The 17627-nt window shown below is 36.5% G+C and overlaps 2 protein-coding genes across 2 annotated transcripts; one reads left to right on the plus strand and one right to left on the minus strand.

Moving 5' to 3' along the window:
- Positions 1–6051: 6051 nt before the first annotated feature.
- On the plus strand, positions 6052–9605 carry LOC104099296 (large ribosomal subunit protein uL3-like). Its single transcript, XM_009606241.4, has 6 exons — positions 6052–6156; positions 6621–6722; positions 6964–7074; positions 7251–7555; positions 8424–8833; positions 9114–9605. Exons 2-6 carry the CDS (start codon positions 6638–6640, stop codon positions 9370–9372), a joined length of 1170 nt encoding a protein of 389 aa, XP_009604536.1. The 5' UTR covers positions 6052–6156; positions 6621–6637; the 3' UTR covers positions 9373–9605.
- Positions 9606–12663: 3058 nt separating this feature from the next.
- On the minus strand, positions 12664–17348 carry LOC104099295 (NDR1/HIN1-like protein 13). Its single transcript, XM_009606240.4, has 2 exons — positions 16529–17348; positions 12664–13193 (listed from the first exon to the last, which is right to left on the minus strand). Exons 1-2 carry the CDS (start codon positions 17147–17149, stop codon positions 13107–13109), a joined length of 708 nt encoding a protein of 235 aa, XP_009604535.1. The 5' UTR covers positions 17150–17348; the 3' UTR covers positions 12664–13106.
- Between the last annotated feature and the right edge of the window lie 279 nt (positions 17349–17627).

Below are 17627 nucleotides of genomic sequence, written 5' to 3' on the forward strand. Positions count from 1 at the left end.
TTTAGGCAACTAGTGCCTCAACCGAGTTTAGATAAGATACTTATCTCAAGCAAATCAAATCACTCCTCTAGTAAGCCCTTTCCATGCATATCAATCTCCTGAAGGCTCGAATCTAGCCAAAATTTACGTAATACTATCAATATAAGCTATAGGAATTGATTCCAAATGATAAAGCTAAGATCTTTAACCAAAGTCAAAAAGCCAGCCAAAAAAAGTCAACCTTGTGCCCACGTCTCAAAATCTGATAAAATTTATAAATTCGAACACCCATTCAATAAGGAGTCCACCATACCAAAATCATCCAATTCTGACCACAAATCGACCCTCAATCCCTCAAATCTTACTCTCCAATACATGGGTCAAAAAATCCCCAAATTCCAACTTAGATTCATGATAAATAGGTAAAATAATCAATGGGTATTCAAAATACATGGATAAAAGTGATCAAAATTCACTTACCTCTTCAATCTAGGTGAAAACCTCTCCAAAAATCAACTAAGTCTGCACCCCAAAACTCTCAAAACGAGAAGAAGACTCAAAACCTCGATTTTATATATCTGCCCAACCTTTTCGCTCATGCGAACTCACCAGTCGCACCTGCGGCTCCGCTTCTACGAAATTCACTTAAGCACCCGACCAGTCACACCTGCGGTCCAATATTCACACTTGCGAGACCACTTCTATGGTCCTTGCTTCTCTCATGCGCGCCTGCAAATTCCAATCCATTTCTGCAACCTTAGCCTCTCCTACCAAAATCCGTATCTGCGAAGACCTCGTCGCATTTGCGGGCTCGCAGATGCAGAAGATCCATTGCACCTGCGACCACTGCCCAACACACACAGGACCACACCTGCGACCCTATGACCGCTTCTGCGGTTCCGCACCTGCGGCCTATTTCTCGCAGGTGCGGTTGCACGAGACATGATCACACCAGCTCTTTCAAAATTCCAAAATTCAATCTGATTTCAATCTGAATCACTCCTAAGGCTTCTAGGATCCCATCCAAACATGCCAACCTATCCTAAAATACGATACGAACTTAGTTGAAGCCTCAAATCCCATTAAACAACATCAAAAACATGAATCGCACCCCAATTCAAGCCTAATGAACTTTTGAAATTCAAATTTCTAAAATCAAAACTGAAACACGCCAAATCAACTCTGATTGACTTCAAATGTTGCACACAAGTTATAAATGAAACAACTGACTAATTCTAACTTCTGGTACCAAAATTTGAGCCCGATAACAACAAAGTCAACTCTTGGTCAAACTTCTCAGCTCTCCAAACCTTCATTTTTCCAACTTTCGCCAATCCAAGCCAAAACCATCTACGGACCTCCAAATAAGTATCCGGACACACTTCTAAGACCAAAATCACCATACGGAGCTATCAGAACTATCAAAACTCCATTTCGGAGTCGTATACTCATAAGTCAACATTCGATCAATTCTTTCAACCTAGGCTTCCAACCTTGGGGCTAAATATCCCAATTCATCTCGAAACATGTCCAGAACTAAACCAACCACCCCCTGCAAGTTACATAACAACAAATGAACATATATTAAGTAATAAATAGGGGAATGGGGCTACAATACTCAAAACGATCAGCCAGATCATTACATTCTCTCCCTCTTATAGAAACGTTCATCCTCGAACGGGTCTAGAATCATACCTGGAGTCTCAAATAAATATGGATGACTCCTCCGCATCTCCTGCTCAGCCTCCCAAGTAGCCTCCTCAACTAGCTGACCTCTCCATTGTACCTTCACTAAAGCTATATTCTTTGACCTCAGCTTTCGAATCTGTCAATCCAAACTAGGCACCGGCTCCACATTATAAGTCAAATTCCCATCTAACTGAACCGTGTTGAAGTCCAAAACATGAGATGGATGACCAAAATACTTCCAGAGCATGAACACATTATACACTGGATGAATACCCGATAGACTAGGTGGCAATGCAAGCTTGTAAGCCATCTCATCAATCCTCTCATGCACCTCAAAAGGGTCAATATACCGTGGGCTCAACTTGCCCTTCTTCCCAAACCTCATAACACCCTTCATGGGTAAAACTCTAAGCAATACCTTCTCTCCCACCATGTAGGCAACATCACGAACCTTCCGGTCGGCGTAACTCTTCTGTCTAGATTGTGCCGTGCGAAGCCGATACTGAATCAACTTAACCTTGTCCAAAGCATCCTGAACCAAGTCAGTACCCAATAGCCTAGCCTCACCCGACTCGAACCAACCAACCAGAGACCGACATCGCCTCCCATACAATGCCTCATACGGACCTGTCTGAATACTTGATTAGTAGTTGTTGTTGTAGGCAAACTTTGCAAGCGGTAGAAACTAATCCCAAAAACCCCTAAAATCCATGACACAAGTGCATATCATATCCTCCAATATCTGAATGGTGCGCTCGAACTGTCGGTCCGTCTGAGGGTGGAATGTTGTACTCAACTCAATTTGTGTACCCAACTCTTGTTGCACTACTCTCCAAAACCGCATGCCCCGATCTAAAATAATAGACACTCGCATACCGTGTAGGCGAACAATCTCACAGATATTGATCTCAGTCAATCGCTCAGAAGAATAGGTAGTCCCAAATGGAATGAAATGCACAAACTTAGCCAACCGGTCCACAATTGTAACACCCCGAAAAATTTTTAAGTACTTAAGTGTAAAGCTCGGTAAAGTTTGCAAAGAAAATAATATTTCATGGTGCCGGACTAGGCTTATGTATTTGAGGATTGTAGAAATTCTTCGCGACGAGCTTGCGAGCCACAGGTCGAACTTTTTGGGTTGAACAATGCACCGGAAAGTAAAGAAAATTTTTTGGTGGAAAAGTGCATTTCTGCGGTCCATTATGCGACCGCATAACTGTTATACGATGCACTATGCGACCGCAGAACAGTTATGCGGATCGCATAGTGACCGCACACTCAGGCAAATTTTTGATCATTTTGGACACCAATTATGCGACCGATATGCGGTCCGCATAACCATTATGCGGTCGCATATGCGACCGAAGAACCTGTTCCGGACACCTGTGACCACTGCCTAACACACAGGACCGCACCTGTGACCCCATGGCCAATTCTACAGCTCCGCACCCGCGACCCATTTCTCGCAGGTGCGGTTGCAGCAAACCTGATCACACCAGCTCTTCCAAAATTCCAAAATTCAATCCGATTTCAATATGAATCATTCGTTAGGCCTCCGGGACCCCATCTAAACATACCAAACCATCTTAAAACACGATACGAACTTAGTCGAAGCCTCAAATCCCATCAAACAACATCGAAAATACGAATCGCATCCCAATTCAAGCCGAATAAACTTTTAAATTTCAAAATTTTAAAACCGATACCGAAACACGCCAAATCAACTCCGATTGATCTCAAATTTTGCACACAACTCATAAATGACATATCGGACATATTCCAACTTCCGAAACTAAAATCCGAGCCCGATAACTATAAAGTTAACTCTCAGTCAAACTTCTCAACTCTCCAAACCTTCATTTTTCCAACTTTCGCCAATTCAAGCCAAAAACCATATACGGACCTCCAAATCAATATCTAGACACACTTCTAAGTCCTAGATCACCGTACGGAGCTATCAGAACTGTCAACACTCCATTTCGGAGTCGTTTACCTATATGTCAACATCCAGTCAACTCTTTCAACTTAGACTTCCAACCTTGGGGCTAAATATCCCAATTCATTCCTAAACATCCTCGGAACCAAACCAACCACCCCGACAAGTTACATAACAATAAATGAATACAGATTAAGCAAAAAATAGGGGAGCGGGGCTACAATACTCAAAACGACCGTCCGGGTCGTTACAGTAAAATATATACAACAGCGTAATTATATCCGTGTTATATGTAAGTGGAATGTTTTGACTAAATTTTCTATATTCTATAAAAAAGAATCTCACTACTTTTAAAAAAACCAAAAATCTAGTTAAAGCGGATAAATATTATCGAATATTTATAGGAATTTTTTCGTTCCTATACACTATTTGAAACTTTATTACAAAAAATATCCAAGTTTTGGTATTTACCCGACCTAAATAAGTTTTAGCTACAAAAAATATATATTCCACCTTAAAAGGCTCTCAATCCATTATTAGTGCCTTCAATCAAGAGATTTAGTTATACCCTTTTCCTTTTTCTCTCCTCCCTCCACTCTTCTCTCCAGATCGAACTTATATTTAGGGTTTTTTGTTTGATAATTGTTTCGGTCTTGGTTTTATGTTTTGGCAGTTTTTGTTTTAATTAAACTGTCTCCTTTTATTAAAACTAGCAGAGAGTAAAGTTGAGGGGTTAAAGCTCATGGTTACATCCGAGAGTTGACGCCCAACTATGACATGAAATTATGTTTTCAAATAGACTGAACATGATGGAACAGTTCTTGAATCCTTAGTAGCACATAAAGCTTTATCCAGTTCTAATGTAAGGTTGCACGTCGAGTGCAACAAAATTTTCAGCTTGCACATTAATGACATTTTGTGTTACATCAATAAGATGTTTAATGATTCTGTATTGCTTGCAATTGGCGTCATTTTTTGTCTAATACATTTGCATCTTTCTTTGATCGATTAGGTTTCAGTATTATTCATCAGTACAATCTAAAAGAGAACTTCTACTGAATCTAAACTTCATTGCATATTTATATTCAAACTAACACATAAAATCTCCATCTTTAAGAATAATATATGGTACATCAACATACAAATTAAAAATAAATTTCGTACAAATTTAATGCAAATTTGAATATCTAAAATAACATACATAGTAAAAACAAATTTTATACAACTAATTATATATTATACAACTTATCTATAACTTTCAAACATTATTTCTACCCAGTTAAATACAACTACAATATCATACAACTTAAATACAATTTTTATACAATATGTCTTTTGTATATATTTTGTATCTCATTTGTATATATTTTGTATCTCATTTGTATATATTTTGTCTGTGGTGTGTGCTTCTTCCTCTCTAAAATTCCAATCAAAACTTACTTTCTTAATACAATTTTAATACATATCAATAACTTTATGCAAAAAGATAGTATTGATAACTTAAATACAAATTTTATACAACGATTCATACATTATACAACTATTTTTCAACTTTCACACAATATTCAAATAAAAATATATATATAACTACAACAGAATACAGTTTACATATCATTATAATACAACTTTACTACAATTTCGTAAGTACATTGTATGTCATGTCTTCTTCTTCTTCTTCTTCTTCTTCTTCTTCTTCTTCGAGTTTCAATCTGAAATTCAGCCAAAATCAAGTCTAATCTTCACCAAAACACCCTCAAAATTGAGATATAAACTCCAAAAAATATTCTCAATTGTTTGCAACAACACCCAATCCAAACAAATAATGGTTTTTGAAAATCCAAATTCGATTTCAAAGCTTCAAAGCTTTTTAATGGATGTCAATGATGGAGAGTCAAACACCTTAAAAAATTATTGATTGACAATTTCAATTTGAACACCAATTGTGCAACATGAAAGAAAATTGCTAAGTTAAAACGATTGAAATACATTAAAACTATATACAATAAGAAAACATAAGAGAATATCAAATGAAGAAAAATTAGGAAAAAAAACAGAGACAGAGAGTAGAGAGACGAAGAGAGAGAGAGAGAGAGAGAGAGAGAGAGAGAGAGAGAGAGAGAGAGAGAGAGAGAGAGAGAGACGAAGAGAGAGAGTGTGGGCAAGTATAAAGGGATAATGAAATAACTGATATTCCTTATTCAATTTATAACATAAAAGGATACTCATTTAAAATTTATTTGTATATAATTGATAAATTATATATGACCATGTAATTAAATTAAAACTTGAGTACTGAGGGTAATAAGATTTCAAATAGTGTATAAGAAAATAAAAATCCCATATTTATATTTATAGGAAAGAAATCCTTTATGCTAATTTACAGCTCTGATAGCTGGGCTTGACAAAGTGATCAAAAGAAAGTTGGGCCAAAAGCCTAATGTCCAGCCCATTCCCCTACCTGCAACACAACGATAATATATAAATCTCAGTTTGAGTTAGGGTTTTTCCTCTTCGAGACAGGTCTGCAGTCCCCCCAAAGCCGTCCCTTGCAGGTACCCTCCTTTTCCCCTCAAACTTATGTATGCATTCTAATTTCTGAATTCTAGCTAGCTATTTTTTACGTAAAATATCCATATATAATTGGAGAATCGGTGGACACATTCATGTTACTCTTTAAATGAGCTATTATGGCATTATCAATTGCCAAAAGCTTAGTAAATTTGTAATATAGCTTTGAAACAGTATATGGGTTTCACATTTTTTAAGTGCTATTTGGACGTGTTATCATAAATTTTTGGCTAGATTTGTGCATAATTTAAGCAATCTGGGCTGTTTTATTTGCTTATATATGTTTAGGATTTTAGCGAGCACCTAATTTGCAGTGAAATGAAAATTATTTATAAGTAAGGTAATATTGGGCTAATAGAGCTGAATTGTATACAATTAGCTGACTTTGATTTTCTGTGGGATTGAAGCGTAGTAATTGTATTGTTTACATTTTGTGTTGTGTTTACAGATTGAAGGACGAGAAAAATGTCTCATAGGAAGTTTGAGCACCCAAGACATGGGTCTTTGGGCTTTCTGCCCAGAAAGAGAGCTGCTCGTCACAGGGGAAAGGGTATGCTATATTCTTTTCAGTACTACTAGATAATTGATAGTAGAATTTTGATCCAATTTTCTACTTTACATTAAATTGAGAAGGTTGTAGTTATGATTATGACGGTTTAAACAGCTATTTTTAATAGAGAGAAGTGTTAAGATCTTTTTAGCAAATCCCAGGAAAACTCAGTGAAAAAAAGGAATCATCGTTTGTCATTTTTATCTGTTTTCATTTGTCTTTTTATTTTTTATTTTTTCAGTGAAGGCATTCCCTAAGGATGATCAAAGCAAACCCTGCAAGCTGACTGCCTTCTTGGGTTATAAGGCTGGAATGACCCACATTGTGAGAGATGTAGAAAAACCTGGATCAAGTAAAATCCCCTTTTCATATTTAGTATTTCAGCTCTGTATTCATATTATTCGGTAGCTGTGTTAGTAATTAGACTTTGATACTGATTGGGTTTCATGCATTGTCCTACTCCGCTTTACCCCAAGGGGAAAACTGCCATGTTGATGTTAAACATTACATCTTATCTGGTGATTGTAGAACTCCACAAGAAAGAAACATGTGAAGCGGTCACTATAATTGAAACACCCCCAATGGTGATAGTTGGTGTTGTTGGATATGTTACGACACCTCGTGGCCTGCGTTGCCTCAACACTGTTTGGGCTCAGCATCTCAGTGAAGAGTTAAAGAGGAGGTTCTACAAGAATTGGTGCAAGTCCAAGAAGAAGGCCTTTTTGAAGTACTCGAAGAAATACGAGACCGATGAAGGTAAAAAAGATATCCAGGCGCAGTTGGAGAAACTGAAGAAGTATTCTTCAGTCATTCGTGTGTTGGCTCACACTCAGGTACTATCCTAATGCCATCTCTCACAGATATTGTTGTTTTTCGGGGACCATGACCCATGTCTGCTTTTGTTGCATATATAAAATGAATTCTATATTTTTCCCCTGCTTTCTCCGAATTTTAGTCGAGGCAAACTTTCACGAGATACTTGTAATAAGAGGTGCTATAAGAATTAGTTTCTCATTGATATTTGCACCTCGTAAAGTTAAGTAAGCTCATTTAGGATAATATTAATGATACTTGCATGTTATCATCTTTTGCTAAGCAACAAATTTATTTGTTTCTTTCTAATTCATGAATACTGGTTATTTATGTAAGTTACAGAAAAAGGGTTATTTATGTAGTGAATTTGTTGTTATAGGTGGTTATTTGTGCTAAGCATTCTTATACTGACCTAGTTTCATATTTTGATTATATTATTCCTGTTTTGTAAGCAATAGATCTATTTGGTTCTTGCATCCATGGGTGTGGCTAGTGGTCAATGAAGTTGGAGGAGAACCATGAGTTCTTAGGTTCAAATCCCGGCGGAGGCAAAAATACTAGGTGATTTCTTCCTATCTGCCTAAGCCTGGTACTTGTGCTGGTGAGAGGTAGTAGGTAACGATGGAATAGTGTTAGGTGCGTGCAAGCTTGCCCTGACACCACCCTCATAAAAAAAGATCTATTTGGTTCTTTCTAATTCACAAATGCTGACTGGTTATTTATGTAGTGAATTTGTTTCTGTAGGTGGTCGTGTGTGCTAGGCATTCTTGGCCAGGCTTAGTTTCATCTTTTGATTTTATTGGTCTTTCCAGGTGTTAGATGTCCTGGATATTTGAACAAATTAGTTATTTGGATACTCATTGTAATGGTTACCATATTTTACTTCAGATAAGGAAGATGAAAGGTCTGAAACAGAAGAAAGCACATCTGATGGAAATCCAGGTGAATGGTGGGACTATTGCCCAAAAGGTTGACTATGCATATGGTTTCTTTGAGAAGCAGGTGCCAGTTGATGCTATTTTCCAAAAGGATGAGATGATTGACATCATTGGTGTTACCAAGGGTAAGGGTTATGAAGGTGTTGTAACACGTTGGGGTGTGACACGTCTTCCTCGCAAAACCCACAGGGGTCTTCGTAAAGTTGCTTGTATTGGTGCTTGGCACCCTGCTAGAGTTTCCTACACAGTTGCCCGTGCTGGTCAAAACGGATACCATCACCGTACCGAGATGAACAAGAAGGTTTACAAGCTTGGCAAAGCTGGGCAAGAGTCACATGCAGCTATTACTGATTTTGACAGGTTCTTTTATACTGTCTCCTTGCTAAATTCTTTTCCCTCAAAGATGATATTCTACTTTCCATTTGTCTGCAATTAGTGCTAGTGTGCTTGTTAGGTTTGCTAGTGGTAACTGCAATTTGAGATTGCTTGATTTAAAGTTCTTACTCAACAATGTTTTATACCCCCCTTGCTGAAGATATCTCATATTTTGTACTAGTGGCACTGTGGAAGCTTTGTTGTGCCTTGATTGTCACTTTTTAGTTTCCACATTTGTTGCTTACACTTGCCTTGACGATGACAGGACTGAGAAAGACATCACACCTATGGGTGGATTTCCCCATTATGGTGTGGTGAAGGAAGATTACCTGTTGATCAAGGGATGCTGTGTAGGTCCTAAGAAGAGGGTTGTTACCCTTCGCCAATCACTTCTCAACCAGACCTCTCGTGTTGCTCTTGAGGAGATTAAGCTCAAGTTCATCGACACATCCTCAAAGTTCGGACATGGTCGCTTCCAGACCACCCAGGAGAAACAGAAGTTCTATGGTCGGCTGAAGGCTTGAGTGACGTTATAGAACTGCAACTTTTTGCTGAGCTAAGCCCATGCTATCTTTGGTAGAAGAGAAGCTTTGGACAAGTTATTGTTATTTTTTTCTTTATTTTTGTAAGGTCTTTGTGAAAACAATGGTGTTTATCTAAATGCTTTCAAGTGCCTTTAGGATTTTAGTTGAACTTCAATTGTTGCCGGAGCTTAAAACGCATATTATTTTGGTAAAACAGAAGTTTTGACAAGTTATTGGTATTGTTGTCTTTATATTATGAGGTCACCTTAAGATGGTGCTGTTTATCCGAATGCTACTAAACACCAACTGGAATTTAGTTAAGAGTGTTTGTTTGCATAACATGAAACCTTGAAATAGTTCGCTTTATACCCTCTTTGTCTTGGAAATTTGTCTGATCGCTGAATTTGCCTCTTATGTTTAACTATGGATGAAGGAGCAATGGTCATCTTGATTTACAGAGGCAAAAATTAAGACAGCTCTTTCGAGTCTCATGAACCATTTCGAGGGTAAGGAATGCTTTCTTCTGTTCCTTTGACATGACATTCTATCTTAGCTCTGTTTGAGGGTCAAACTATTTTTGGTGTGATAGTGTCTGTATGTGCACCTCTAGGTATTAAAGTCAGATGTGCTCTATGCCGTGTGAAATTAAGGCTTAATTAGCTCTCTAGCAGTAGAAACGGTGATACACTTTGGTTGTATAATGGAGTACCAAGTGCTTTATTTGTGTAGGGACTAGGGATGAGAGAATTGAAGGAGCTAATTGGGCGACATGTTCTATTTAGATTATCTCTTGCCAAAATACCGTTCCTTTAGGTGGGTTGAAACATGGCAAAAACTTATTTGCACCAGGTGGTGTTTACACCGAACGATAGTGAGAATATATATGACTTAACTATGATAAAATGTGTTTACGAAAGACACATATTTTGTATTCATTATTTTTGCATGCATATCACTTAACCATGGCCAAAACCAATTTTTGTTGAAAGTTAATCATGTACTACTGATTTTGTGGAAAGAAAACGTTCTGGGACTTGGTTAGAATTTGTAATTAACTCTACAGAGCCAAATGTGAACTAGTCTTTGTGTGGTAGAAAGAATGTAGTTTGAAAACAATTATAAAATAAACAAGGGTATCTTTAGTTTCTTCAAAGAAAAATGGATGTTGAACTGTTTGCTATTTTTCTAGTGACAACTTGCTCAAATCTCTTTTGGGTTTTCACTATTTGTTTAAAAACAATATCAATGATTCGTTTTTGTTCTTTCTCTTTCTTTGTTTACCACGAGACTTGTTCAATTATATTACAGTTCGAGATATCCTTAAAGATTGAAATTATTCTTTGGCAGCATTATTTTGGATTTCATATCATGCAATAGTTATGGTTGGGAAAGGGAAAGGAAGAGTGAAGAGAAGGAAAAAGGGGGAGGGTGGTGTAACTGTGCATAAGATTAAGGTTTATTAATTTCCCAAACTTGGCAGATTCTACCATTGGACCTCTAGAGTTCAGAAGGTACACTATAATCTATATATATATATATAATTGAGGGGTATTGGCTGATGACATGGCATGTCTCCTTGACGAGAATACAATTTTTTCTTAATTCTCACAAATTTGCCTTCTTTGACCGTTTATTTGCTATCTTAATTACAAATCGAAAAGACACTTCTTCAAATCTCTTAATTGCACTTTCTCTATTTCCTTCTACTTCTCCTATTATTTCTCCCACCACTTCCCCAATATTTGTAACGCTTGCACAATACATTTTTTCTGCATGCACCTAAGTTCACTTTCCTTTTTTTTTTTTTTAGAAATATCTTTTTCAACAATCATTACTCTTCAATTTCTTAACATGCGTGTAAAATTTACTTTACATTTCTTCGGCTCTATCTTTTTCCTACCTACTATTATCCTCGCAATCTAAATTCTTTCTCAAGATTCCTGTCATTGCCATTCATAATAGAAGAATGAATGTTGGAGAAAAATGAATACGATAATAATGTAAGCGATAACTGATAAGGAGAATGAGAGTTCCACCACCAACGTTTCATTGTGAAGGTAGTGCCAAGCAAGTCAATCATTAATCCATCCATTTTGAAGGTAATTAACAATACTAATTTAAATTACTCATTAACAATGATAGAGTACAACACTTAAGATAGTTATACACTAAACTTTTATTTGCGTCGTAGATGATTAAAAACGGTCATTTTATAGAGTTCAATATACTTTGAATCTTGATGAGTATACAAGTCTCATCTTGGTAGAAAGACAAAATAAAAAAAATTATTACATGGTAATTATTTCCAGTATTAACGGTCAATGGAATTAGTTTTTGTTCCTTCTTTACTTAAAATATATTTTGTTAACTGATTTTTTCTTAAAATTTTTAAATGCTCTGCTTTGCGAATTATTGAAATGCACGAGCAACTGTAAGTAAGGCAATAATTTTTCAACTTATAGGATTTGCACAAAGTTAGTTTTGGTTCCTTTTCTTATTTTAAGTCTTCTGTAACTAATATTTTCTCAATTTAAATGTTATATAAATATTTTGTGATTTTTATTCCTAAACGTGTTTGCCATTTTTGTTACACGTTTGCATTTATCTTTTTCCTCCATTTTTTTTGGGTGTTTTGTACTATTTTCCCATTTAACTCATTAATTAAACTAAAAGCGAAACATCTTCTTTGAAAAGGTGCCTATTGAAGAAGCTTAACGGCTATATTCTCAAATTACGACCAATTACGATTGCTATTTATGTTTTCAAAGATCGTATTCTTTTAAAAATTATGGAACCGTTGCAATATTTAATAAAAAAAATTCGTGCCTGATCAATAGGAGCGTTACATGATTGTTGTAATTTAAAGTAGTAAAGTAACAAAATCAATGTGTCACTCTTCCTCTCCTCAATCAATCATGCACTCTTCTTTCAAAAGCTTTTAGGTGATAAATCTTCGGTTAAGAAAGTTCCTTACGATCAATCATCATATACGGATGATAGAATCGGAAAGTAAAGCATACGATATAATTTGTACTCGGTTGTCTTTGAAAATGGAATGGCAAATTCTCTAACACTAAATTACTCTGAACCATTCTTAGTTAGACAAAACTTATATAAGCTTTCTTGATAATATATACCTATACATTTCTATGGACTATTTGCTTTAAATAAATCCATATTATGGACTAACACATTTTTTAACCTAAATGTATATTGTTTATAATAATTTTTTTTGATAGTATTTTAAGTTCGGTATTAGTCTATTGATTTCTTTGTAAACTAACAAATGTCTTTTAGGATCGCGCGAAACGCGAGTAAACTTACTAGTTAATGAATAAAATAAACTCTAAATGTCAGCCAATCACAATGAGTCATGGAATACCTATTAGTCCAAATCTTTAAAAGAAAAAAAAAAACTATTCTAATAACAAGATACCCTTTAGCTACGTTACGGGCTCAACTTCTTATTTTTCTAAATCTATAAGAAGAAGAAGAGACAGAAAACTTTTCAAATGCTATTTATTGGCTTCAATTTGCTTTTTTATGAAGTCCAACCAGATGCATGTGCGCCTTTTCTTTTTTTAACCTTTTTCCCAATGATAAGCATGTGCACTTGTTACCGACTACAAATTGTACATCTCCCTTTTTCCCCTTTGTGGAATTAAAGAGAAAATGTAGCTTTGGAAAAGTTCCAAAGGCAGACAAATTAAGACCAGTTAATTACTGAGTATTTGTCATACGCTAAGGCCATCGAATCCACACTGCTTGTAGGTGAGAGCCTGTTTCCTTGGGCTGATCACTATTGCGCAATCCACGGATACCTGCTCCAACAACCATTCTCACTACGTTATGTTTCTGATTCAATCATCTACTGTTAAATTAAACGATTAATATACTAATACCAACATAAGATTCATTTTGTTTTCAAGTGAAGGTAACTCGTGATCGTGAAGAGCTGAAAATAGTTCAGATTGGAGTTTTGGGGAAGATTAAAACATGCATTCCTGAAGTGCCACAAGATATAACCATTAATTCGGCAAAAGAAGTTTTCGATTTGTCAATGTCATTAAAAATGCGATGAAGCTTTCACGAGTGAAGCCATGATCATATCCTATGTTTAATGTTTCTACTTGTTTGAAGCATGCACTAAATAGGGAAAGCACCATCACTTGCATTCAATGATATCTCAATAATTAAGCAGTGCAGAAGCTGAATTTAACATGAACCTTGATTTAGGAAGACAAACAGTTCAAGAAAGTGGAAGGGAAAGTTCAGCATCTCAAAAAGTCAGCAAAGGGAACATAGAAATGTTGGAAACGGATAGCTAGTAATATTTTGGTTATAAATGAAACAAAGGAGACAGAGCTTTTTAATGATGAAATATACTGTAAGTTGTTTGTTTCTTGAATAGATATTGCAAACTGAATTAAGGATATAATTATAGCTCAATAAGCAACAAACAGATTACACTTAAGCTCCTAAAAAAAGTGCATGGAAACATGATATAACTAAGGATCGGATAACTATTACCAGCAATTATGCTCGACCACGGTCCAAGACATAAGTTATCATGTAAATTGGCTAAGCAAAATAAACTAAACACTAGACTCAAAAGTAAGAAGTACTGACTAAACTTTTTACTGATAGCGCACGGTTCAAAATTCAGGAAAATTGGCCCAACCCTCTACACTTCTCTACTTAATTATGATTATTATTTTTTTGCGGTAGGATGCGAACCAGTGCCGTGTACTTAACCCACACATCATGACGTTCCGTGCTCCTACCGCTATTAAAAGCCACTAAATGTTGGAGCACTATTCAACAAGAAAGTCCCCTTCAATGAAAGATCCAATCGCAGGAGGTGTAAGCAGTGCACACCACACCTACACAGCACTAGGAGAAAATTTTAGTGCCCTTCAGAAAGTGGCCTATTTTCTCAGAGCAGAGTAAATACTTAGTGAATAGTTTGTTAGGTCATGTGTAGTGGGGAATCCAAAAAACTACGGCAAACCAGCTCAAAAAAGTTTCAGAAATGGCAGAGTACTGTATAACTAGACAACAAAACCTATTACTACTAGACATGACAGGCAAGGTGGTGGCTCCCATTCCTTCAAATTATTGGTTTTTGTTGTAACTTAGAAAGCTAAAGGAGAAAAACATTCCTACACTCGTGGAATCATTCATCCAAATCCACACTCTTTAATTATTAGATTCTCAGTTTCCCCTTCTTTTTTGAGTCCTTTTTCCCACTTTTGCTTCCCCTACTTCTGGACCTAACCAAATCCAGAAGAAACCAGATTGGCTTTTGGTAAATAACACCCTTTTCCTACTACTTTAAGGACGGGCCAACAATATACCATTTTGGCTTGGGCAAATTTAGAATTCATTTCCTACTACTTTAAGGACGATTGGTTCACTATATTGGTTTTTAGCCTCATCATTCTCGTATTCTAGTTGTTTTTTTTAAAGAGATTATCGTACTTAGTGAAAAAATAGAATAACCCAATTTCGAGTGGATACAATCGAGTTCAAGGGAATACTACACGAATACAAGACCTGGAGTTGATTTCAATGTAACGGAACTCTTTGTTTGACATTATACAATCTGGACTAATTTAGTACAAGTCATGTATGGAAGTTTTGTGCCTCTGGGTGCCTAAATAGGCATCTATAGTGAATTAAAAAAAAGGGCAGCTCGGTGCACAAAGTATCATGCGTTCACGCAGGGTCCGGGGTAGGACCATACCCGAGGGGGTGTGATGTAGGCAGCCTATCCTAATGTAAGCATCAATGACTGAATCCACAGCTCGAACCCGTGACCTATAGGTCACACGGAGACAACTTAACCGTTGTTCCAAGGCTCCCTCGTATAGTGTATGCAATAATAGCAGTTATATACCATATTTTATAAATTATCAATCCACATTAATAAAATGCAGCTACTTGTAATTTGTAGATATTCTTTAAGTAGCACAATAGCCTAATTCTTGTTAAAAGTATTGGTGAATAAAAAGTTTAATATATTGCCTAAAATATATTTAGTAAAGGATTTAGTTTTTTATATAAGGTAACTGTTTATATAATTTTTATGATGAGTTTCTAATCTTAATTTTTATCTTCTAATAATGTGAGTAGGCAACCTTTAAAAAAAAAAGAATATGGTAAGAATTAATCATAAATTAACTAATTTTAGGCTAATGATATTTACAACAAACTGCTCTTTTAGTTAACACGGCAATGTAATCAAGCTCACATAGACAGCTTTAAAGTACACTAACATTATTATTATTATTATGCTATCGTGCATATGACTTCAACTTGAATTGGTCCCTAAATTCTTAAAGCTAAGCTAGTACACATTATTGGCACAAGTTAGCAAAGCCCATCAGGGGGACAAGAAGGCGCCGAGAAAGAAAGGCACCTATCGTACACAGAAGCGGATTTAGGATTTGAAGGTGACGAGTGCCATAATTTTCTTTTAATGTACACCTTGTAATGACTAATATAGAGTTTGTTTGGAACGTTTGTTCGATTCATTTTTTTTAGTTTGTTCGGGCAATTTAAGAAGTATTTTTATTTATATATAAAAATTACATCTCTTTCCTAGATTCTACTCGTGAAATTTCACATATTATTTCTTGATAGAGATCACAAATAAAATAATAGAATAGGAAAAAAATATAAAAAAAATAATAAACGACAAATAAAAAATTGAGAGGTAGCCAAAAAGAAAAATAACTGGGACAAGGAAATAAAAACCACAACGAACATGAAAAGTAAGACATGTTTCGGGATAAATTCGAATTTGAATTTTACATGTGAAAAAAACTTTCAAAAAAGTCTACCGGTCACGACACATATGTCTAGTTTGCGATTGGGAGCGACAGAATTAAATATTTAACTTAGTTTAAGAATTTTTTTATATAAATCCATACCACCCTCACCCTAAAGCCACGGAACGTACACGTCAGCACCGACCCCCAATGCTTTGTCTCTCTCGCGTGTGCGCGCGCGCGAGAGAGAGAGACACGAAGCTGATATTCTACACTGCAAATGCGGCGTTTCTCGAGCACAAATATCCTAAAAGTCTAGACAGAGAAAATGCAGAAGGAAAAAAAAACACAGCAATCTTAGAGAGAGAAATTAAAGCGCTAACCTGCACACCGGGTGAAGTAAGCCCAAGGATCCGAATCTTAGCTCCGACATCACCCAAAATCCGAAGCTCGACCCGGTCATTCAACGCCGCATCACGGATCAAATCAGCTGCATCGGCCTGGAGCAAGTTGACCCGATCCACGACGATCGTAGTTTCGACCCGCCGAACACTGTGCGCGGGTTGATAAAACCCGGGAACAATTCCCCTTCCAAGTGGAATCCCGCGGTACATGACAGTAAACCTGGACTCGTCGTACTTGATTCCCACCTTATTATCATTGACAGCGGTGAAGACCATGTGGATATTGAGAGAAACAGCAGCAGAAGATGCTGCGGCACTAGCAATAGCGGAGTTGGGAGTGATACCCACGTACTGAACGCCCACTTGCTGAAGGTCGAATTGGGGTTTCTTGGGCTTCAAGGCGAGGACGATAACTAGAATGACTGCGAGAATGAGGAGAAGTAAGAAGGAGAAAAGAAGGAAGAGACAACAGCAGCAGCCTTTAAAAGAAGCTTTTGAGGATGAAGAAGAAGGAGGTGGGTAGTAATGAGGGTGACTTTGAAGTGGTACTGGATCATGTGAGTTATGATTATGGTTGGTGCCATTCACGGTCTGAGTCATATTTTTTTCTGCGCCAAGCAGTTGCAAGAGGAGGTGGAGAAGCAGGAATTTAGAGGAGGAGTAATTGGTAAAAGGGAAGTGCTACTTCTCACTCCTCGTCTCTCTCGCTTTGTCACTATTGTTTTACGACTTTGCTTTGCTTTAGGACTTAGGAGAGAGAGAGAGAGAGAGGGGAGAAGGCCGAGATAGAGACAGTGTGTAGTGTGACTTTTGCGTATGTGGTTTGCTTGGAATTTTAAAAAGGTCGCTTCAAAGTGGAGTAAACTTTGACATGGCATTATTGCCATTGTTGTGTTTTTTCTTTCAATTTCCTTTAACACTTCCACTGCTACTAATAGCAGTAGGCCCAGCTAATAATAGCATTTAGTTCTAAAATTTTTGTAGTTATGATCATCCCACATCTTTGAAGTTAAATTAGTTTAGATTTTCTTAATATTTTAAAATTAAAATTTAGATATTCGAAAACTATACAAAAAGT

Source organism: Nicotiana tomentosiformis, chromosome 7 (assembly GCF_000390325.3).
Source record: "Nicotiana tomentosiformis chromosome 7, ASM39032v3, whole genome shotgun sequence".
Classification (NCBI taxonomy): Eukaryota; Viridiplantae; Streptophyta; class Magnoliopsida; order Solanales; family Solanaceae; genus Nicotiana; species Nicotiana tomentosiformis.